General features: G+C 44.4%; 2 protein-coding genes across 2 annotated transcripts in view; one reads left to right on the top strand and one right to left on the bottom strand.

Moving 5' to 3' along the window:
* TENM2 (teneurin transmembrane protein 2) overlaps positions 1-25,483 on the bottom strand; it is a 1,287,822-nt gene that overhangs the window by 675,643 nt on the left and 586,696 nt on the right. The window contains exon 5 of the mRNA XM_078653379.1: positions 11,659-11,897. Coding sequence (XP_078509505.1) covers positions 11,659-11,897 — 239 coding nt within the window. The remainder of the gene's footprint in view (positions 1-11,658; positions 11,898-25,483) is intronic.
* Positions 22,143-25,483, top strand: part of LOC144767122 (uncharacterized) — a 33,759-nt gene continuing 30,418 nt past the window's right edge. Inside the window, exons 1-2 of the mRNA XM_078650721.1 lie at positions 22,143-22,715; positions 22,987-23,759. Coding sequence (XP_078506847.1) covers positions 22,310-22,715; positions 22,987-23,759 — 1,179 coding nt within the window. The 5' untranslated portion in view covers positions 22,143-22,309. The remainder of the gene's footprint in view (positions 22,716-22,986; positions 23,760-25,483) is intronic.

The following is a 25,483-nucleotide window of genomic DNA, read 5'->3' on the forward strand; positions in this document are numbered from 1 at the left end:
AATGGTTGGCACATTCTGTTGTTTTTTTAAACAAACAAAATAACTGATTTTGCCTATCTGATTTTTTTTATTTTTTTTATTTTTATAAAAACCTTTATTGCACTTGTACATTACACAGCGGATCGCCTACAACCCTGCGGGCCGGCCGCTAACACATTTTATGGTGCAGAATGCAGCATCTCTGAGAGTCAATGGAATCAACAGTTGTAATGTAGATCTAAGTAAAGGCGCTGCAAAATAAAAGTGCTTGTCAAACATACTTATCGACGCTGGATGAGGTTTTTGATTGTATTTTTCTGTGTCATCTTTTTTTCTTTTGTAAAACAACAAAAATGAACTTTAACCGTTAGGAATTATCATTACGTTCCTGCATGAATCAACACAATTCGAGTTACATGTACCTGCCGTGAGAGGTCTACACTAGTCTCCCACCCTGTTATGCAAGTGAGTCCCACCCTATGTTACCTTACATCCGTGACCCACCCCCCAGTTGATGAAGTCTAATAGGAGATTCCGCACCCCATCCCCGGCCACCCCTCTCCCCGCCAATTTCACTTCGCTTCACCCCTCCTCCTCGTCCTCGTCGGAGCCCTCTAAATCATCTTCCTGCAAAGGGTCACAAATGTCCCCCCTGTACACATTCCACTTTGTCCATATTTTGTTCCACTTTGCTGGGCAGGCCCGGCTAGAATAAACCGCCCTCTCAGTTATCATCACACCATCCATATTTGGACACCATTGTGACTTGGTCGGCACGTCCGCCGCCCCCCAGCGCTGTGCAATGTCTCGTTTTGCCACCATTAATCCGACCGTGACCCAGAGCCGTTCGTGTCTGGACAGGTCAGTAGGTTCCCCTACGTTTAACAAGCACCTTTTTGGGTCTGGTAACAATGACTGGTTCAATGTTTGTGAGAGTGTGCGAAGTATCTGTTTCCAGTATTCACGAATCTTGGGACATTCCCATATGGTGTGAAAAAATGTTCCTTCCTCCCCGCACCCACGAAGACAGTAAGGATGAGGTATTCTGTAGATGCGGTGTAGCATGGTCCTAGTGTAATAGACCCTGTGTAGTATTTTGAGTTGTACTAGCCGCATTCGGGCCGAGATGCCCACTTCCTTAGGGGACCCAAGTGCCTCATTCCACTCAAGCTCGTCCATGTCACCAGTATCACCCTCCCATTTCGCCTTCAACAGGAGCGTTGGATCAGGGAAGTTATTGAGCAATTTGCGGTATGTGAGTGATGTCGCCCGTTCCACCATAAACTCAGTAAGGAGGCGGTCTTCCAATGGCGAGGACTCAGGCAGTGTGGTGCCGGGGGGAAGGGCTGCGAGCAGTGCATGTTGTATCTGGATGTACCTATAAAGTTCCCTGTCGCCCAGGTCATAGAGTTCCTTCAGCCTGGTAAAGGGTATCACCTCGTTCCTCTCCCAGAGATCTCCCACAGTGGAGATCCCTATAGTGACCCAGTGTGTGAAACCCTTACTGTTTCTCATATTGCCCAACATCCGGGTATCCCACAGCGGGGTCATTCCGGTAATCTTCCCCCTCCAACCCAGCGCCGCCGTCGCAGTATGCCACACCTGTACCGTCAGTCTAGTGGGCCCCAGTAGGGCACGAACTTTGCGTCGATCGTATAGTGGTCCCAGCAGATTTGTCGCGCCCAGTTGTTCCCTGTCCGCCCGGAACGCCGGTTCAGTTTGAGGCGCGTGAATCCACTGATTGATGGGCTTAAGGTGTGCGGCCCAGTAGTACAGTCGTAGGTTAGGGAGGGCAATACCACCGTCGTACCAACCTCTGTGCAACTTGGATTGCGCAATGCGAGCAGGGAGGTTCCCCCAAAGAAGGGTAGAAACCAGCGCTGCCACTTTCTGGAAAAAACTAGGGGCCACGGGATAGGGTGTATTTTCGAGGACATATAAAAACCGTGGCAACGCCATCATTTTATAAAGTGCGGCCCTACCCAGGAGCGTCAACGGAAGGCCCGACCAAAACTGCACATCCCGTTTAAATCTATCCAGGTGGGACTTCAGATTTTTATTCATGAATTCCGCTGGATCCCTAGTGACGTGAAGGCCCAGGTATTTAAACGACGAGTCTGCTATCACCAGAGGGCACTCCTCGCCGAGGCTCGGAGCCTGCCCCTGCAAAACATATAATTCCGACTTAGTCCAATTCAGCGTATAGCCGGAAACTCTGCCGTGTGTGTCACAAATGTGTAACAAAGCCGGTACACCGCGCTCGGGGTTTGTTAGATAAACCAACATGTCGTCTGCGTACAGCGACAGGCGGTCCTCCCCTCCCTCATGCCATGATATGCCCTTAAGGAGAGGCGAGGTCCGTATGAGGGTCGCCAGGGGTTCCAGGGCGATCGCGAACAGCAGGGGTGATAAGGGACAACCCTGTCGTGTGCCCCTTCCCAGCGGGAACGTGCGCGAGATATGTCCATTAGCTACCACGTGCGCCGTAGGGTCAGCGTACAGCAGCTTGACCCATGCAATAAAGCGGGGCCCGAATCCCAAGCGCGTCAGGGCTTCAAAAAGGTACGCCCATTCTACGAGGTCAAACGCCATCTTAGCGTCAAGTGCCAAAATCACCGCTGATTCTTCGATAGAATCCGCTCTGGCCAGCACACCGTGCAGCCTCCGCAGATTCAGCGCTGTGTTCCTGTGGGGCATGAACCCGGATTGGTCCGGGTGAATAATTGACGACAAATGGGGCAGGAGTCTAGTCGCTAGGAGTTTGGCCAAAACCTTAACTTCGGCATTTAGCAAGGATATGGGGCGGTAAGAGGAGCACTCATCAGGTGGTTTGCCCAGTTTAGGGATAGTTACTATGGTCGCCACTCTCTGGTCTGGCGGATGGAACCCCTCTCCAGGCATTCTCTAAACATCCCCAGTAGATGGTCACCGAGGGACTCCGGCACCGCCTGGTACCATTCAATGAGTATGCCGTTGGGTCCCATTGCTTTGCCCGGGTTCAGTGCCCGAATCGCCAGCTGAACCTCCTCGGAGGTGATGTTCATTTCTAACTCCTGTGACGCTTCCGGGGACAAAGCCTGGACCTCGATCGGAGCTAGGATGTCGGTGGCCATCTCGGGAGTGATCACACGTTCCGGGGTGTACACCTGTTCAAAAGGGGTCGCAAGTAACTCCGCGATGCTTCTTGGGTCTGTGTGTATCACCCCATGTTCGTCCTTCAAGCTTTGGATCCCCCTGGAGCTACCCTCCCGTTTATCAAGCCATGCCAGCATTTTCCCCGCTTTTTCGCCCATCTCATAGATCCTATTGCGGGTGTCGGCTATATGCCCTTTCACCTCGGTACGCAGGTGATCGTCATATAGTTGTTGTTGAAGGGAAAGTGCTTGCAGGGCAAGTGGGGAGGGGTGCTGCTCATGGGCCGCTGTCCGATCCTGTAAACCCATTTCCAACTTAACCAATTCCTGCGACAACTGTTTTTTATAACCCGTGATGGAGTTAATGGCCTGTCCCCGCAGGACCGTTTTATAGGCTTCCCACAGCGTCTCCGGGGAACGTACTGAGTGTACGTTTTCCCGGAAGAATTGCTGTGTTGTGTTCTTAAGGGCCTTGCGAACCTGGGGAAACCTGAGGTAGGCAGCGTGAATGGGGTAAATGCGTCTGCGTGAACGTGCTTGCGAAGAAAGTGTTAGCGTGAGTGGCGAATGGTCTGAAATCCCACGGGGATGAATCGTCATATCATCTATAAGTTGGAGACCCTCTCCCAGTGTCATGAAATGGTCAATGCGGGACAGACTGCCGCGCACGGCTGATAGGTAAGTGTACTGTTGTGTACCAGGGTGTAAATGCCTCCAAATGTCAGTCAGCCCCAAGGCCGTTACGAACCGCTGAAGGTAGGGGACCCCACCCGCCTGAACCGGAGTGGGGCATCTATCAAGTTGTGTGTCCAGAACTGCATTAAAGTCCCCCCCCCCCCAGGATAATCTCACCCTCGGGGAGAGTCAGAAGAAAGTCACCTAGTTTCGGGAGGTGAACCGAGTGCAACGCTGGTGATATATACACAGACACTAAATTGAGAAGCTTCCCCTCCCACTGCCCCTGCAGGGCCGCAAAGCAGCCCTGGTCATCAGTTTTAGTAAGTAAGGGGATGAAACGTGAGTTTTTCTGTAACAGAATGCCGGTCCCCCTGGAACCGGACGTAAACGCAGAGTGAACTAACATTTTATATCCTCGTCTATCCAAGGCCTTGGTAGCCCCCCCTACCAGATGTGTTTCTTGCAGTAGTGCTATGGTGGGTTTCAGTCTTTTGATAGCAGTCAGCACTAACCCTCTTTTGACCCTGTCCCCAAGACCTCTCACATTCCAAGACAGTAACCGTAAGGGAGGGCATTGTGACTCAGGGTTCACCTCCCACCCAGCTGGGACCGAATTAGCAGTCATTAGGTACTATGGGTTCCATGGCGTAGTGGCCAAGGGGTGGAGCGGGTGCGGCGGCCATGCCGGTGCACAGCAAAGGGCTGAGGGACATCACGGAGGTTTATGATCACAGTCAATCCCACCCATCTCGCATTGACTCATACTGAAAGCTAAGCATTGTCTTCGACTATTTATAGACATTCCTAACTGTAACAAAACGACCCCCCCCAACCCCCCTCCCTGCTACCCTGCCTAACGGACTTCCAACTGCCCGCCTCCCCAACTGAGCAGAGTGCTTGACCCATCCCGCAACCAGAGTACTTGCTTGTAGGGGGGAGAGCATCTCCCCGAGCAGGCGGCATCCCTGCGTGCCTTTGGTGTGTCCGTGCCAGAGTCCAATTGCAGCTATCAAACAGTGTCCAAAAGATCAGCGATTGCCCTGTCCTTGAAGGTTGGAGTATGGGGTTCATTCGTCACCACCAGCCCCCGCGAAACCACGGGACGGAGAGTTCTCTGCTCCACCACGCCCTGACGTCTGTGAGCCAGCTCTGCTGTCGCCTCCGCGATCTTGGGTAGACCTGTGTCTCCTCCGCTGCCGGTCCACCGTATGCCACCCCTCAAGCCAGTCCCGGGCCGTTTCTGGAGAATGTACTGTTTAATTGAATGTATTTTATAATTCAATTATCAAGTTTCCTCCCCCACAAGAGTTTAGTCATTGTTAGTGAATAACGGCCTTTTAAGGAAGGATCTTAAGCTGTTGATTCAGTCTCAAAGTAGGTGGGTAAAATCCACAATTTATGTTGTTTTAAAATGAATAGGTGTACCTTGTTTAATTGAATGTATTTTATAATTTTGAATAAAATTTTTATAAAAAATGTTTTATCTTCTGTTTGAACTCATTTTTTTACAAAAGCTACTAATACTTATCGTTGTATACTTCAAGTTGCTTGGGAATTATATTTTCCAATGTGTTTCTTACCCTGTCCCAAGAACTGTATTAACGCCCAGAGGCTCCTTGTTACTTACATTAAAAAAATAAAATATATATATATATATATATATATATATATATATATATATATATACGAGAACATATCTTCTAACATTAAAGTAATGAAGCAAATCTTCTTCTGCTGATGAAGTATTTGTTACAAACTGAGGCAAAACCACCTCGTTTTCTACATGAAAAGGATATTGTGTTTTAGGACTAAAGAAACAACCCCGTCTGAGTATTAGCCTGTCCAAAATTTTTTCATTAAAAGCATCCTTAAGGAAAGTGAATTAACTCCCCAGTCGTCGTGCCAGGGTAATGACCATAAAAAGGAGAGTTTCATATAGAAAAATACAAAGGTATAGACTCCAGCAGCTGAAACAGGTATTTCTTTAGTGAGACTAGAACTAGCAGAGGCTCACAATTCAGAACAATTGTTCTCACTGGAGGTCAGGAATGGAAAGACTCTGTAGAAGTCTGGAAACACGCGCTTCTAAGGAAGAAGGTCCTGCCCAACTCCAAAGTTCTCTAAAAGCCTATATAGTGGCCAATAGATTCCACAAAGTAGCCACTGCCTAACCTAAAACTAGCCCCATACTGTACAAAACAAAGCGCATTCACTGCTTCACATGATATTGGATCTAATGGCTTGATTTATTGCTTGGCAGGTGGCTACTCCAATACAAACATGATGGATACCCCATCCACGTTATTATAAGCTGGGAAAAATGTCACGTTTGTGACAGCATACCCATCTGCCAAACCCTAAATGAAGCCCTATGTTTCTAGAAGAAAAACATCTCTGAAACGACTCCCAGTGAGGAGCATCTTACATATTTCTCTTTAGTTGAATGACCTTTTACCTATGGGCAAGAAGAACAAGAAGATGATGAATTATTTAACTTCTTCTAAGATGATTTTGATGTTTGTCCTTCTTTCTCTTTTCCATCTCTGTTTTCAGAGCCTTAGCAACTGCATCATCAATTAGCCCCTGGATATTAGAAATACCAGAGTCTCTAGAACTATAGATGGACCTGGATCAAGAAGAATATGTCCTAGATGTGTTACACCCCCTTGGATACCCCTCCATAGAGTAAAAGCCCACCTGGTGCCTGTACTTCTGAGTTCTTTTACCCTGCAAGGAATTACCTACAAACTGAAATAAAGGCTTCATACTAATATGTAGAAAATACTATGTGATGTTTCCTGCCAACATTCTACCGGACACATTTTCAGTGACCCAATAGGAATGACTGCTGCAATCATTGACATGTCATACCAACAGTTTCAATTTATGAATTTACCAATTTCCAAAATGTCTTTTTTTTTAATGAAAAGAAACAACGTAAACACTACTCACTAGCTTCTAGGCATACTACCTTGCCGGCTGGCTTTTCCCTCATTAGCATGGGAGCTTGGACCCATCCAAATGAAGAACTGTGACTTCAAGTTGAACACCAAGCCAAAGAGTCTGTTAGGAGGAGGACTAATTGTGTGTCACAATCAGTGCGCCTCTTGGAAGAGGGAAAGGGGGTTCTATGGACCTCTCCAGACATCATCTGTCCGGCAGGTAATGTAACTCACTGTCCCTACGGGTAGGTGGATCCCTGCCTCACTTTCAAATGCAGGCCAGGTGGATGTCTGTACAGTAAATGTGAACCAGCTGCCTCAAACAGCTGATCTGCCTTTCACTATTCAGTCAATGAAAAATAGTTTATTTTGGAAATAATCCATAAAAACAATACAACATAAACACATAATAGAGAAAGAACTCAATATAAAACACACAAAAAAGACATAGGTAGAGGTGCAGAAACTACAGAGACGCCATTATAAAAACTATGTCACATATATCATCATATTACAAAAAGTTAGGAGTTGCTTTGTCGAGCAGCGGCTAACAAAAATGACACAGCATAGCATATCAAAGAAGAGTCCAATTATTGTAAACAAAACATAGAAACTGACGTGAAGAAAGTACAGAAAATCAGGGTATGCATAATGGTTTGGATTGAAAGATTATAACATGGACAGAATGCCAAATTGTTGGGTCACACTAATCCTTTGGACAAAATAGTAGATAGTGATAGTGAAGATACACCAATCTGAATCGAGACAAAAGCATTCTATATTACATAGAAACAACTAACTTAATATAGAGTGTGACTTATCGGCATACATCTTTTACCAGGATTTAATACATTTCCCATTCCCGCTTATTTCTGTCCAATTGCATGCATACCCTTTTTTGCCCAATGCTTGTCTTTTGAATTTATAAACCAACGTTAAAATAAATAGGTCTGCCTGCCTAAATCTACACAACACCTTTCCAGATATTTAAACCAAGGAGTTATTAAAAATGTGTCCAGCCTAATACTATCAATAATAATTTGAAGATTTAAGGATCTTCTTACACTGAAATCCATAGTAATGGGGGGGGGGGGCGTTTTTTTTCCTGTCCTCTTAGTAAGTGAGGCTCGGCTGTTCATGGTAGGTGCAAATAAGGTACCCTGAGGGAAACCTACAAGTTTGTAATCACTACCTGTACAATTGAAGATTTAAATTAACACCTAATACCTGCACCATATGTGAACATTGATACACATTTGCTAATGAAGATGTCCATCATACATATAATTGATTTGTTACCTAATTTCCTAATTTGAAATCACATCTGTTAATGCCACATATAGAAAGAGAAAACTGTATTTTATGTGATTTTAATAAGAGTGCCCATGAGCCAAAATCTTCAAATCTAATACCTAAATAAGTAAATGAAACAATATTTCCATTTTTTTGCCCCGAATATACACATCTTTTGCATTAGATCTCCTAGGACCCAGGGACATGATGTGGGTCTTGGCAAGGTTGTTTTTAAATTAACACTAATCATAAAGGAGACAAACTCCTTCAACTATCCTTGCAATGAATTAGCTATTCTGACTTTGATAGCCACATCATCCGAATATAAAAGTATGGGTAATTCAATAGGTCCTACTTTGGGTACATGCAGTTTTAAGTATGTAATGTGGCTCTGAAGGCCATTTGGATACAGAATTAAAAGGAGAGGCCGAGGGCACAACCCTGGCACACCCCGCTTGATAATTTAAAATAATATGTGCATTCTCCATTTGGCCATATCTAACCTTGGCAGTTAAACTGGAGAGAAGTTGAATCAAAAAGTATATCATATCTTTCTACTATACCCAGTGAGGCCAAGATGGGCCATCGATAGGCCCTATAAACAAATATAAAGGTCAAATGAAGAATACCTTGGGAGGCAATAGTATATTTACTAATCAATATCCTTAAGATTAAACATTGCTCTATAGTTACAAAGCCACTTCTGAAGCAATAGTGGGATTAACAAAAACAAACTTTAGCCGTTATGATTCTGTCTGCCACTTTCTCCAACATTCCAATAAGGAAAATAAGTCGGTAACACCGTGGATCCCATTGGTCGCCTTTTTAAAGACCAGAACAATAATAGGTTATGATTACTATTTTGGCACGATGGAACTACTTTCTGTAGGATGATAGTTGCCACCAGGGCCCACAGATCTACATTGCGCTTAAATAAGGCTGTAGGACTCACATCTGGCCCCAGTGCTTTTTCACAGGAGCACTCCTGAATTGGTGTAATTACCTCTTCTCTATGACAGACCATTCTCTTTGCAGATGAGGTATGGTATGATCAATGAATATTTTGCTAGAGCAGGGTTCTCCAAAATCTGTCCTGGAGGGCCGGATCCGTGCCAGATTTTTAAGATAATTGGATTTATCGAATTGGGAATATGCTAAAAATCTGGTATGGGTCCAGCCCTCCAGGACCAACTTTTCGAGAACCCTGCGCTAGAGCCAGAGATACTACTAAAATGGTTCACCCATTTATAAGGAGTGATGTGGAAGACTAAATGGGCTAAAAGGATTTCACAATAATAAGAGCAACTTTAAATGCTTCCAAAGTATTTCGGCCAACAGGGACCTCATTTAAAAATATAACGATTTCTGAAAATTGAGGCTCACTACTATGGTAGTCAGTCTATTCAATTTGACCGGATCCCATCTGATACATCTGCCTTTCAAGGCTATACTACACTGCCCGCAAACAGATTACAATATGTGATTTGTGGTAGAAAGTAGTAATTTTAAAGATTTTTTATTATACTCACTGTGGGGATTAGCCTCACACTGGGTAATAAAATCACATACATTAGAAGAAACAATAAAATAATCAATAGTAATTGTACAACTGACCAGTGTCAAACCCAGGGACATTGGCAAACCAACAGCAACAGAACAGCTTTCAGTGGCATGACACAAGTTATTAGCAGACAAGATTCCAAGTAATGCTTCTTTCTGTTTAGACATAACTAGATGAATGTAACCTGACTGGGATGTCAAAATTAAGCCCCTGGTGTAAATTATTTGCTCCTAGTATATGGTAAAACCCAGCAATAAATGTATTAAAAAAATCAATATTAGATACATATCAGGTATTTGAGATCTCAAAGCAGCAGCATCAACCAACAGATAAGCGCCCCTTGTGAGAGGTTTGTGAGTTTCTTTTTTTAGCACTAACCAGCGTGGGCATGTTCCCCTTGCCCGCATGTCCTCCAAGCAACGGTCTCTAGCGTTTGAGGTCCCAAAGCAGTGGCATGAACCATCAGAGCAGGTACACATTTGAGGCTGTTCTGGAACAACACATTTATGGAATTTGGCCACATTGACTCAACCTGCACTCAGTGCACTCAGTTAAAGGTGCGCCCTGGTGCAGACATATATGTATTACGGGCTCTGATGACTTGACGTGGTTGAGAGGTAAGGAGATTAGCCCATAGAAATGTGAGCCTATGGAAACTTTCATGTGGTTAGAGTGAGCCTCAGGGCGAAGAGGAGCAGCCATATTTTAGGATTTGTAATCCAAGATCATACAAATTTTGAGATCCATAATGAATATGTGCAAATAAAATTTTGGGTGAAACACAAAGGTTATAATAGGCCTGAAAAATGACTTATTAACATGGCATCACTAGACCTATGAGAGAAAAGCAGTGAGATGTGAAGTCACTGCCACTATGACTTCACTAGTCATCTATTTCTTGCTTTGAATCTAAGAATGTTTTCTCCTTAAGCTGCATTGAGCTATTACTTTTTTATTGCATTATGTTTCTGTTTTTATACATCATTGTTCTGAACTTATTTCTCCATTCCTTTAATGTGGATTTTGAATATTTAGGAGCTCATTAAGATGGCGGACGGACATCAGTCCGCGCGCCATCGTAGCAGTGCTGGGACCGCCCACCACATATATTAGGATGCGCCTGCCATACTGGCGGGCGCATCCTGGGCTTTTAACATTGCGGACAGTGCTGCTGGCTGCAACACCGTATGCAATGTCAAAAGTGCTTGCACATCATTTCCCTGCACTCAGTGGCAGGCACCACGCAGTGCCTGCCACTTGGTGCATGGAAATGCAGGGGGTCCCATGGATACCCCCACAGTGCACCCCCCAAACACAGAGGGGCCCAGCAATTGGCCCATGAATCCAGTCTCTGCCGGCCTGTTTGCGTCAGGATAACCGCTGCAAATAAGACAGGCGGAAAGGGATACCTCAGTCCCTACGAAGGTTGCCACAATGTTGTCCTGGTTCTGGGTTCCACAAGGCGGGCGGAAAAGGACTGCCTTGCGTAACAGTGGCTGACAGACATTCCGTCCGCTGTGGACACATTGGGATTCCCACCATCATCTTCATTTGGTGATGGTCCTTCCGCCATCATAATCAGCCCCTTAGTTTTTAACATATGTCTGGTGAATTTTTTTAATGATGTCAATATTACAATTTAACCAATTATCTTTTGCTCCATGTCTCTTTTTTCTCTTTTATCTCAATTAGCTTCCAGTAATACTTTTGTCCCCAAAGTAGAAGTAAATTAAATGTTCTGATCGTATTGTACTGGTGCTCGACTTAATCTGGGGCCCCTTACAATTTTTGACAGGTCCCGTTTTAAGTGGTCTCATCAGCCTTTTATTAAGGTACAATTCCCCTTGATGCTTTGTATAAAAATAAAAACACAGCAATCTGTTTCTTTTCTGCTAAATCATTAAACGTGGCAGTCCCCAGGTACATTCATGGGAAATTAGTTTTGAAAAATTCATTTGGAAATGCAACAACAAACCACAATAGGTACAATCCATGCCAATAAAGAGAAGACCAATGGAACTGTAGGCACATCTGTCCAAACACAGTCATTGTCCTTAGAAACATAACTTACCGATGAAGTAAGCCAAGAGGATAGCTAAAAGCACCGCAGCAGCGATAGCTGATAATGCAGCACACTTCCAACTGCAGTACTTCGAAGGCTTTTTCAACTTGAATGCATTTCTGGAGAAGGTATTTCTGGGCAAAAGTCTTGGAGGCGGAGTGTAAACCGTCCCAGAGGTCAAAGGGTATCCAGGAGAAGAGCTGCTGAAGAGTGGGGTGGTTCCAGAAGATGTTTTGAACAAGAAATGTCTACAAAGAAAAGAAATTAACACTGAGTGAGTATGGAGGGCTTCGAACCTTAACTGCAATTCTAACGTGTACATTTGAGAGCATCTAGAGATAAAAATATCTTTTCTGTCAAACAAACCTGTGTTAAATGAGCAAACATAGAGTTGTCCTATACGGAGTAACATAATTTGTGATGTAGAAATGAACCGCATTGTCTATTTAAAAAAAAAAAAAAAAAAAAAAAAGAACTCTCCAAGGTGCCTTGCACATCATATCTACTTAATGAAAATGAACTGGGATTTATATAGAGATTTCAGTGTTGTTCACTCAGTTTCTCCAACAATATTTTTTATGCTTACTGAATTATTGACTCATATTCATAACGCAAATACAGGTGAATCACTTTACAATATGGAAACAGGGCCAGTACCTGGCTTCCGGCATTTCCCCAGGAGGCTATAAGGGTGGGAGGCGATTTTGCATCGATGGGGGCCAGGTTTGTTACTGGAGGCTGGTTTTTCAATGGTGTTGCAATATTGGCCCACATCATCCAAGCTTGCTTTATGTACATTTGCTTAGTATCTTAAATGGTATTGCATTGCTTATGAACATATTTTCACATCTCAACATTTCAAAAAATTTACTGAAGCGTGCACAGTATGGTAGGTGCAGTTAGTTTTCATGCTTTTTAGAATGGAAGAGAGTTAATATGCTGCGTCTTCGATTTTTCAACAACGGCGTCATTGTCATGGCTGAAGTGAATATAAGTCATAGCATTTTGTAGCGAAATAAAACAGCATGCAGTGAGGGCTGCTTTTATAAAGAGGACCGGCTAACAAAAATAACTTGTTTACCATATGATATGTAATATTTTGGCCCAGATTGGGGCATGTTACATATTTTTCAAATTCTTGAAAGGACAAAAACTGGTTGTGAGATTAGTTGAACCTTTTCAAAATTATTTCTATTAAAAAAATTATTAACCCAACAAATCAACCCCAGGATTGTCTGTCACCATCTGAACCAATCAAAATCCATTACCACCATCAGGTTCATTAAGAATAGAGCAGACTTCAGTCCAGATGTTCCATCTATATTAACTCAATTGTTTCATTTCACCCTAGGACTTTACCCAGGTTCGGCATTGGGAAACCTTGAAACTGGTATCTTGTTTCTTCGGTCCATCTTTTATAAGCCGCAAGCCACTGGTTGAGCAAAAGGACCGCCTGGGCAATTAATCACTGATACAACCGCATGCAAACTCACAGAGTTCAGATGAAGATTCTGAACTGGGGGGAGGGTGTACCCCTCATTTGAACTGCACCTGAACCTTAAAAGGAGAGGACACCAGAAATTAAAATAGAAAATCTACTGGTATTGCACCTCCATGCCCGAGGATATTCCTGTGCAACTGGAACTTTTCAGATAAGATAACACAAACATGTGATGCAACTGCTTACAATGGTGTTATTCACCCTGCATAAAACAGCACATTACTTAAAGATTCACCATATAGGAAACGTTGATGAAGAGGGACATGACCTTTTGACTGAGGAGAGTTGGTGAGTGGGGGAGTTGCTCCAACCTTCAGCTAAACTTCCACCCTCCATGTCACACATATTCAGGGCATTACATATTCTGATTTAAGGGATAATGTTTTGGGGCTAGATTAACCCATGACATTTCCATACGATATAAAAAGATGGGGGTGGAGTCCTAAAGAATGTATCCGTTTCGAAATATGTCATTTCTTTTGATAATAAAGGCGTTTAAACTAGAAAAGGAAAAGCAAGATTTATCACACCATGTGGTTAAGGTATAGCTTGACTTGGAATTACCCAGGGCTCAGCACTTCCCAATTAAAAGGCCTTTGGTGGCTGCAGGAATTGTGCTCACAAATCTGATCAACTAAGCATAAACCCCAGGTCGAAATAAAATTCAATGGATTTCACCTGAATTACTTTCTATCTAGTTGCAAGGCTTCGCTCTCATTCCAAGATGTATGTTTATTAGTTTCAGAGAGATACCACTAAATCCCTGCTCTCTGTTTGCAGGATTACTGGGCTTTCCCTATGGGATCTACGCACAAACACATTTCCTGAAGTCAACAACTGCGCTTGCCTCAGTGACAACAAAGATGGAACTTAAGCTGTGCAAGTGCAACTGCGTGACAGGATGCGGCGGGATCTGAATAAGGGATTTTACTGAGGCGTGCACCGTACGGTAGGTGCATTCCGTTTTCAAGCTAGTTGAGCTCAGAAGACAGTTAAAGAGAAAATGTATGCTTCGTCTTTGCTTCAAACAGGCTTTGTCTGACAACGATGTCATTGTCATGACTGACGTCAATGTAAGTCATAGCATTTTCTAGCAAAATAAAAAAGCATACTGCCTGGGCTGTGTATCCAGAGAGGCTCAGATAACAAAAATAATTTGTTGCCCTTATGGTATGTAATAATTAGTCTCAGAGTGGGAAGTCGAAAGATATAAGTGAGTTCCTAATTCTGCCACTAAGAAGGAAACTTAGCCAAGTCTGGGTACAGAGTAGTCCACATTTCTTTAAGGATGAAGACGGAATGTTAGTTCACAAAATTGTGAAAACGAATGCCACTTTTAGCCTTGGGTCGCTACAGTTTGAGAGAAAATATACATACTTTTTCTCATTCCATAAAAACGGTCCTCAATAGAGTGTCTATTGATTTAAAACATTTCTCAGGGATTTTTATATGGAGCATTGATAGAAGAAAATTAATAATAGTTAACAGCATCATCTTAATAAAGTCTAATCTGTCCCGCCAAGATTGAAATAAAGGAAACCATTTTTCAGTTAGAGAACTAAGGGGCTCATTAGGATGGCGGACGGACCTGCGTCCGTCCGCCACCCTAGCGGCGGTCCCTCCAGTGTAATTAGGATGTGACCGCCAGCCTGGCGGTCACATCCTCACTATTTAACATTGCGGCGGGTGCTGCTTGAAGCAGCGGGTGCTGCTTGAAGCAGCACCCGCCGCAAGGGTAAATATGCATGCTTAGCATTTGCATGCACAAAGCGGCAGGCGCGGTGCCTGCCGCTTCGTGCACGCAAATGCAGGGGGTACCATAGGTACCCCCCATGTGCACCCTCCACCCCCACACTCACCCTGGGGGCCTGCAACGGGCCCCCAAAGAATTCACCGTATGCCTTTCCAAGGCGGAGAATCCGCCGCGGAAAGGCATCTGTTTTCCGCCATCCTAATATGGCTGGCGGTGTCTGATAGACACCGCCAGCCATGTTAGAGCTTTTCCGCCGTGGTCGGAAGGCGACCGTGGCGGAAAAGCTGCGGACCGATTTTGAGACCCACCGCCATCCTAATTTTGCGGTGGGTCTTTTGTGCCTCCCCAGCAGTTTTCCCGCATCCTCTGGGCCGGCGGTGGCTTCCGCCGGCCCGGAGGATGCGGGAAAACCGCGATCCTAATCGGCCCCATAGTTTGTGTTTAAATTCTTCAAGGTTGATTGAAATTCTGTCAGACAGTTGGAATACATAAAACCTAGGCATTTCATACTTTTAGAATTACAGGTAAAACCAGAGTTTTTAAACATAAAACAAAATGTATTAAGTGTCACGATCTGCGATTTATCAATATTTAATTTATAGCATTCCATTTCATGTTCAGTTCATACTACACAAATTTTATTTTTTTCTATTATAACAGGTGATTTACGACCCTTCTCTCTTGATAAAATGAAACCTTCTAAGGATAGTGAATATTGATCTTGAAATAAGGATAATAGTGATGTTTTGTTTATGTTGTTTGTTAGCTTTATGGTGGTCTTCCCCCAAACTTTGTGCCTTACTCCTCCAATTTTGATGATTTCGCTTTTGTTGGCATTAGGGCTAAGAACATTTTACCACTGCTAACCAGTCTTAACATGCTTGCGTTCTCTCCTTTAAACATGGTATAATTTGCATATACTTAACTGTCATATTTACTTTACTAGAAAAGTGGCACTACATGTGCCCAGCGGTTGTAAATTAAATGCGACTAGTGGGCCTGCAGCACTTATTGTGCCACCCACTTTCAGTAGCCTTTTTAAACATGTCCTGCAGCCGATGTGCAGTTTAAACTGCCATTTCAACCTGGAAAAACAAACCTTTTGCCAGGCCTAAACCTTAATTTTTAAAACATATGACTCACTCCAGGATAGGCCCTAAATAGCACATAGGGCAGGGTGCAGTTTATTTAAAAGGTTGGAAATTTACTTTTCACTTTAACATGACTTGGTAGTGAAATACTCATAATCGTTATTCACTATGCAAGTCCTGACTCTCCCATATAATAACATTGGGTTAACTTATTACATTAAATAAGTGCTAAATTTCAATTGAAAGCAGGTAGGAATGTTGAGTTTCATGTCTAAAGAATTGTAGATTAAAGCCCTCTTTAGTGGTAAAGTCAGATTTTAAGTCACAATCCTGAAAATACCACTTATAGAAAGAAACCATGTTCATGTGCCAACCCTGTGGTTGGTGCCTGCAGTCTGTAACCTGGGTCACATGTTTAGGTGTAGCTGCCAGTTGGTCTTTATGTATTTCTCCCAGACAGTAAGACAAAGGTGAATACTAGCTGGCAGATGGGCCATCTCTAATATGAGGAGGGGGAGAAGTTGTCACCTACCACACTTACACATCACAAAGGCTCTGCCCAGCACACTCACAAAGGGTTTCTGCACTAGTCTTTTGTGACCACAGACAAGCTAGGGCCAGGGAAGCTGGGCAGGGAATTTCAAACACCTCTGGGGGGTGGAAACCTCCAGAACTTTTTCGCACTACAAAGTGGGCCCCAGGTATAAATAATGGACACCAATGCCCAGTCCTTCAGCACACCTCTGGACCTGTGGAAGACTCAGAAGCATTGCTGTGCTGCTCTGTCAGAAGGACTGCTGCTCTGCCACCCTCTTTAATGAATGAAAGGACAGGACTTGTTTCTTACTCCCAAGACCACCAGAGTGACTCCAAGGGCTAGATGGCTGGTCTCTTGATCAGACCCCAGAGACAGAAAAGGCTCCAACCATCTTGGGCTCAGTACTTGGACTCTCCTTGCGGGAATCTTGCCCTCCAAGTGGTGCCACCCCAGTCCTGAACCCTTGGACGAGGGCCTGAACGTGCTCAGCCGGCAGAGCTGTGTTCCAGTAGGCAGAAACGATGCAGCACGATGCATATCCTGGCAGTTCCAATTCGCAACCGCTACAGCGTGATGCATTCCTTGACACTGGATCTCACATCACAACCTGCAGTCTCCTTGGAACGGGCGCGGCATGATGCACCATCAGCACAGGCCTTCACATGGCAAGCTCCTCCTCATAAGGCATCTTTGACGATGACGCAGGACTATGCATCACAGCCCCACAGTTGCTTCAGAACCGCAGGTGCACAATGCATCTTCCATGCAGGACTTCGCATGGAAAGTCCCTCATCGATAGCATCCTCAATGAGGACGAAGGACTCCGCACCACTGTCCTGCAGCTTCCTCTGAACTGCCACTCTTCAGTCAAAGAAGACCCTAATCTATGCACAGATTTGGCATAAATTCCCTATGGAAATGTAACCCCAGCCATAGAGTACACATTGGCAAAGGTGAAATTGATCCGTTGACTAATTTAGAAGTTAGAAGAGTCCAGTCAATGTACAATGAAGTCAACAGCTTCTCCTCTGCCGATGAAGGGAAAGGAACAAAATATGACAAGACAACCCCCTGAGTTGATAGGCCAAATAAGAAATCTCAGAAACCTCAGACCAAAGCAAGAGGCCACCATTACTTCGAACTCAATAAAAGGAATCCTATACAACAGAAAACGATCTCGTCATTGCAACCAGCACAGCTTATGGCCATCAAAAAGGCCACCATTAACATTACAATTTTAGATTAAATGAAGTGAGTGGTTCAGAAGAGGTATTCTGCAGAGCCTCCAATGACAAAGGAAAATTCCAGGGTCATTAGTGGATGAACAACAATCTAGAGATATTGCAAAGTTTTTCTCAACAGGTGATCCAACAGAAACTTAACACTGCCCAGGCAACAGTAATGCTCTCCTAACGCCAAAAAGAAGTCCACCAATTTAGAAAGATAATTTCAAACTGTCCCCAACCACAAAAACGGAAAGACCAACTGAAACACACAGACAAGGGGAAACAAAGAATCTGCTATGAACCACAGGTGACAATACCCCTACAAGTGCCTGGTATAAGGCTTCTAAGTAGATGGATGATAAGACTGGTGAATAGCTTCATTACCATTGATTACCACAAGAGCTGGACCTACCAGCCACTGAAGACATGCATCAAGATCCTCCCCTCATCATGCAGATTACTTTTGCCTTGTTTGCTATGGAAAGATGAAGGATGGGAACCCGAAGAGGAAAATGTTTCCATATTACACCGCTTGTGGGAATGCTTCCTTCTAATCACACCCGAGACCCAGAGAACTATCAAAAGTAGGACAGCACTCAACAACAGAAAAGGCACAATTCAAGCAACAAACACCTACCTGCCTCAGCTACTGCCATTTTGCATTTCCCCGCTGGTGTGCACTGCAGCCAACTGAATATGAAACAATGCGCAAGAAAGCAGGCCAAGGTGAAGTTGAGATCAGGGAGTATCGACACGAGACAGCATTGCTCAGATGGTTACCTTTAGATAACCCCACATTTGCAAAGATTTTAGATAGTATTAGATCGGGCTCACCACAAGACCCAATTCCAGCATTTATTCTAAAACAGTTAGATCCTTTTATTTTGGGTGTGATTAGATCTTTGTTAAATGCCTCCCTAGAAGAAGCTGTGGTCCCTGCCGGGTGGAAACATGCCATGGTAGTCCCCCTGTTAAAAAAGGCAATTGGCGACCCAGAGGTTTTATCCAATTACCGTCCAATATCGCTACTACCAATCTGCTCAAAAATCCTAGAAAAACATGTAAATCAACAGCTAGCAGACTTTGTAAGTGAGAACAACCTTCTGCATCCCTCCCAGTCAGGTTTTAGGAAAGGACACTCCACGGAGTCCACTCTTCTGGGTGTCACAGAAGCTATCCGTAAGGAATTGGATAACGGCGGCACGGCGGCACTCATTCTTTTAGATTTGAGTGCCGCCTTCGATACGATCTCCCATAATACCCTGGTGCAGGCGCTAGAGAATATCGGAATAAGAGGGAAAGCGCTAAGATGATTCCTTCTACACCAGACATTCCAGGTGTTTTCCAACAATAACTCTTCCGACATCCTGGTTTCCCCTCACGGAGTACCACAGGGTTCCATCTTGAGCCAACTGCTGTTTAATATTTATGTTAATCCTTTAGCCTTAATTGCAGAGGAAATGGGCCTCACTATTTATTCCTATGCGGATGATACTTAACTTGTGTTCTCCCTAACAGCCACCGACAAATCTATCACCTCTCCCCTTCGCTCTGGCCTCTTGAGAATGGCAGACTGGTTGGATTCTAAGAAATTAAAATTGAATGGGGATAAAACAGAACTGCTCCTCTTAGGCAATCATAAGGAGTTGAGGGGCCCTTCCCATTGGCCAGTAGAAATGGGTCCGACCCCGGTTGCAGTACCATCCGCTCGTAACCTTGGGGTAATAATTGATGACAAGCTATCAATGCAACCACAAACGGCCAAAATGGCCTCAACATGTTTTGTAATCCTCAAATGGTTGAGGAAAATGTTGTGGCAACTCCCAGAAGGGGCACAAAGAACAGTAGTACAGGCTCTGATAGGTCCTAGATTGGACTACGGAAACATTCTTTATTTAGGAGCAAACAAAGACATTTTAAATCGACTTCAGGTCATACAAAACGCTGCAGCCAGGTTGCTCCTCCGTCTGCCTGGGCGCACAAACATGACGGAACACCTGAAAAAATTGCACTGGTTAAAAATAGTGAACAGAGTAAAATTTAAAGCACTCTGTTACATGTTTCGGATTGACAAGAAAGAAGCTCCCACTTATCTTTGTAAGTTGGCACAGAGATATATCCCTTCACGAAACCTTCGATCCCTGTATCAGGCTAAATTTGTCATCCCACGATACAAACGGGCACGCCTGGGTGGCCGCTCTTTCACTCATATGGCGCCGGTCCTTTGGAATTCACTTCCACTCAATCTTCGTCTTGAAACGAGCTATCCCCAATTCCGTAAGGGAGTCAAAGCATGGTTGTTTAACCAATAGTGTTCACGGTTTGTCTTCGGTTCAGCTAACATAACTCCAAGGCGCCGGGAAACCCTCAGGGTAGCTGTTGCGCCATACAAATGTAGTAAATAAATAATAAATAAATCCCTAAATGGTTCAAAGAACATTCATGAACGATTGGGATGACGATAAATGATGAATAACAGAGGAAGATTTGTGGAACATCTGAATGAGCTGGTGAGAAACAAGGAGTATGGCACAAAGGAGCAGGAATATATGTTGTAAAGAGACAGATGTGAAGGGGAAGAAGTGTAAAAAGTCAGAGCTAAAACCATAGGAAAGAAGACAGGAAGGGTAAAAAAAGACGAATACATGGTGCATGTCTTTCCAGACTTTCTGCATTCCCCCATGAGTGCATTCAAAGTACCAAGGAAGAGGAACGGGCTTTCTAAGCACCTGCAAGAAAGAAAAGGGATTATTTTCCTCCAGCAAGCCCACCTTTACACAAGGCCACATGAGAATATTGGCTTGAATTTTACAACTATGAATGTTGACCACATACCAATAGGCTTAAAAATATTCAGAAAAGTATCAAATATTGATAAATATGGAAAAATAATATAGTGGTCGCTAACTTATTGTATCCTATTTTCTACCTGTTATTTTCCTAAAATATTTCTAGACCCTGCCAACGCCTCAATAATGGTTTTTTTCATTTTAAAAATTCTCCATTGTTTATGTCCTTTTTACTTCAGTTTATGTTGCATTGAGAATTATTTGAAAAACTGAAGTACCTAGTTATATATTTCGAAGTTACATTAGAAAACAACAGGGCGTTCATTACTTTTACTGGCATTAAAGGAATATAAGTAACTAAAGAATTCAGTTTTTAGATATTTTCAATAAATGTGGCCTGATGATTGATGGGATGTTCAGAAATCCCTAGCCATGTTCTCTCGTTATTGGGGAAAAAACTATCTGTACCCAAGTAACTTTTTTTCGCAGGCAGCATCAACTGGATGTTAATGAACTACATTTTTACTTTGCCTGACCCCAAAGGAAATCTTATTGAACTGTGTATCTAGCAATTCTCCGACCTGCTAAGGGATAGAAAAGTGCAGGTTTGTGCACATATTTGTGCTGCCCCGAGCCAAAATCTCACATGGTTTTAAATAGGTCTGTCGAGCACACACTCTGGTCACACTGCATTGTTCAGCTAAAATTTACCAGCATGTGTTAAAGTTTCAAGATCATAAATAAGGCACAGAAAAAGAATGTTACAAGTAATTCACACCTAGTAGTTTAGCAATACAAAGAAAGCAGCGAGTAACTTGACAATAATGAAAAATGTGTGAACATTAGCATGAAAGTTTGTTTCCTTTGATTATATCCAGCCAACTTCAGTTAAAAACAAGCACTTGTAAGGATAATAGTACCCGGCTTTAAATAGCCAAGCTTTTGGTTTGGGCGATTATCATTTACACTGAGCTGCAAATGTACGTCTTAATATGAAGGAACACGCTCATTTGGAAGTCTAGAAATAGGCCTCAAATGAAATTAAATCCATTCCAGGATGTCTGCCAGACATCAAAAATCTTGCGTGTACCTGTGTGCGTCTAGATTCACACAGGGGCATATATGATGATGTGTTAGTACAAGCTTAATGAAGCATGCACAAGAGTCTTGACACATGCAAACACGTGTCATGCTATGACTGTCATTTTTGTCACTTTATTTAACAGTCTAAGGGCCCGATGTAGGTAAATCCATTTTACCGATTTTTAAATACCGAATTTTACCGATTTTTACAGAATCGGTATTTAAAAATCGGAAAATGATATGTAGGTAAAAAATCGGAAAAATATACCGAATCGGTAAAAATCGGTAACGGGTGATCTGTATTTACCGATCGGTATTACCGATCGGTAAATACCGATCGGTATTACAGATCGGTATTTCCAATGCATTCCTATGGGCCAAAAGTCCCATAGGAATGCATTGGAAATACCGATCTGTAATACCGATCTGTAATACCGATCTGTAATACCGATCGGTAAATACCGATCGGTAATACCGATCGGTATTACAAACAAACGTGCAGCAAACAAAAGTGAAACTGAACACAACAGCCAATCAGGTGCAACCACCCTCCCCCTTCCTCCCAGGAAGTGCCTGCCCAGCCAGGTGCAACTCATTAGAAAGTTCTGGAGACAGGCAGAGCAGAGCACACAGAGAGAGGAGCAGGGAGAGAGTTGTTTGTGTTGAAAACCCAGGAATAATGTCAAGCAGCAGTGAGAGAAAGAGAAAAATTAAGTTCAGCAACACTGAGCTTGAACTCCTAGTCGAGGAGGTGGTCAAGGTGCACACCCAACTATTTGGGAAGCTCTCCCTCACCATGGCTGAGTCAGCTAAGCGAAAGCTGTGGCTGCACATAGTGGAAAGGGTAAATGCAGTGGGAGTCACCAGCAGGAGCATGGAGGATTTAAAGAAAAGATTCTATGACCTCAGGAGCCAAACCAAGAGGAAGCTTGCAGAGCTGCATAAACAGGCTGGTGTCACTGGAGGAGGCAGGAATCCAGCACCCCCCCTGACTGAGCTGGAGGAGTTGGTGGCGTCTACCATCGAGCCAGACAGTGTGGTGGGACTGGGAGCAGTGGACAGCTCAGCCCGAGCCAAATCAAAAGGTAAGATGCATGCGCAGCACAACACCCCATACCAAGCAGCATCCCTTAAACCTCTGAGCACAGGCCAAGCCCAGTCCAGTACTGCTAGCACTATACAGGAGCAATGCATAATGGGAAATGTAGTCTGCCAATATTAGACCATGTATAACTGAACAGACATCAGCAAGGCAGTGAAAGTATTGCAGAATCATGAAAGTTAAATGTGTAAAGATTTATTTACAGTCACTGTGACACAGTAACAATCAATGTACATACGCTTATTTACACCTAGGGGCACCATCAGCCAAGCAAGGCACATCGACACCAGGGACTGCAGCAGCGAGGGAGGAGAGTGAGGAGGCAGGGCCAAGCCATGAGCAACCATCGCAAGATGAGGAGGACACAAGTGGCATTGCACAGGAGGAGGAGACAGGCCTCACCCCCGACCTTCCACACTCCCCACACCTGTCACAATCACCTGCATTGGTATTCTCACCGGAGACTTCCCCAGTAATGCAACAGGCTGCACCTGCAACACCACCAGCCAGGAGGCGACTCGTGGCCACACTGCCCTTGATGGAGGCAGCATTAGATCAGGCTGAGCAAACTCCACCTATGCCTCATGCTGCACCGCAGGCAAACACTGATGAAGACACCATGCCAAGACGTCGCCGCATGCACAGCACTGCAGGAGGCACTGGAGAAGGCACTGTCTTCCGGGGGCTGGAGGGAAGCATGGTGCGCATCCAGCGCATGCAGGGCAGATCCATCCAGGCCTGCCACCGGCAATTCCGTGCTCTCAATGAAACTGTAGGAGAGATGGGGAAGGGCATTACTGATATAGCCAATTGCAGCAGGGACATGGTAAAATCAAATGACAACCTAGTTGCTGGTATTACGTCTGCTATCACGCAGCTGTGCGACAAGATGGACCACATAGAGAATACAAGGCGCAGGGACACCCGCGCTACCAACAGGGCGCTGAATCGCCTTGCCACTGCCACTGCACAGCTATGCAGGAGAGGAAACAATATGCAGGAAAGTCTAACACAAAATACAGCAGAGGTCACAAGGGGCATAGCCAAAATAACCAGTGCCCTAGAGGCAATGATGATCAGTAATGCTGCTCACAATCCTGCCCTGGATGTGGCTGAAGGGGAGGACAGTAGTAGCCGCAGCAGCTTGGGTAGTGCTGTGGTGCCTGCTCGTAGGGGCCGGAGGCGCACAGCTGAGCCTTCAAGCCTGGAGGAAGGCAGTGGGGATACTCCCAGTGTGTCTGGGAAGCGGCAGAGAAAGTGACTTTAAAAGTTTGGGTGAAGTAACCCTGGACATGTTGTCCCCACCTTTGTACATGTTAATTTGTTGCACCTAAGTGCTGTAAGTTCGTGCCAACAGATAAATACTTTACTTCCATTCACAACCTGTCTGTGTGTCATTACTTACTCAGAAATAGTTGGCTGTTATTTCGTCACGCCTGTATCTCCCATCACTTGGTGTTGTGACTCCAGCAGGTTGTATGTCAGGCACGGCATTGTCGTCATCATAGTCCTCGTACTCCTCCAACTCCACCTCTGTACCCTTTTTGACAGCCAAGTTGTGCAACATGGCACAGGCAGCTATGATTTTGCAGCATGTTATGGGGGTATACTGCCTTGCGCCTCCACTCTTGTGAAGGCATCTAAATCGGCTCTTCCAGATGCCAAATGTCCGTTCAACCACATTCCTTGTACTTTTATGTGCCCGGTTATACCTCCTTTGGCTGGGTGTGGAGGGGTTGAGGTAGGGAGTGAGAATAAAAGAACGTAGGGCATATGCACTGTCTCCTAAAAGGGAAATGGGAGTACATTAGTCACATGTATACTTGTAAGTCTCACTGCAATATGTGTGAATGCTGTCGCAGACTCTGTCTTACCTAGGAGGTATCCTTCGCCAAATTCCCCTGCTGACAGCCGTTCATAGATGCCGCTGTTCTGAAATATATAGGAGTCATGTGTACTTCCAGGGAATTTAGCTACAAGGTCTGTGATAACGTACTTTGCATTGCAAATCACCTGGACGTTGATGGTGTGGCTTGACTTCCTATTGCGGTAAATGTATTCGGTGGCAGCAGGGGGACAAATGGGGATGTGTGTCCCATCAATGCATCCGATGATATGGGGAAATCTTGCCATCTGGTAAAAGTCTGATTTTGTTTGTACCAGTTCAGCATGGGTGGATGGAAATGAAATATAATGCTCCATCCTGTGCAACATGGCGTCAAGGAATCTGTGGAAGAACCTTGAGAGGCTGCTCTGGGTCACCCCTCCCGCCACAGCAACCACGCTCTGGTAGCTCCCTGACGCCAGCAGGTGGAGGCTGCACAGCACCTGCACATGTGCTGGTATTGCATGTGCCCTTGGGGTGGGGTGCTCCAACAGTGGTTTAAGGTCCCTGATGAGCTCCATGATGGTTTCTGGAGCCAACCTGTACCTTTGTACTATCTCCTCCTCTGTCAGCATCAACAGGGTGACCCTCTGCCTGTAGACCTGCTCCTGTCTCAGCCATTCCCTCTCTCCTTCCTCCCGTAGCCGTAGACGTCTTGCTATTACATAGAATGCCGCCATTGTGCAAACTGAATTGCATTTTGGGTCCTTTTTTATAGGCTGCACCTGGTTACCACCTGATTTGAATCCATGGTAAATTCCGACTCTCAAATACCGATTTTGAGGCAAAATCGGTATTTCTGGGCCTCCCTACATCTCGATTTTCAATTTTACCTACTTTTATTTACCGATCTGTAACATTTCCGA

The sequence above is a fragment of the Lissotriton helveticus genome, chromosome 7, assembly GCF_964261635.1.
Source record: "Lissotriton helveticus chromosome 7, aLisHel1.1, whole genome shotgun sequence".
Lineage (NCBI taxonomy): Eukaryota > Metazoa > Chordata > Amphibia > Caudata > Salamandridae > Lissotriton > Lissotriton helveticus.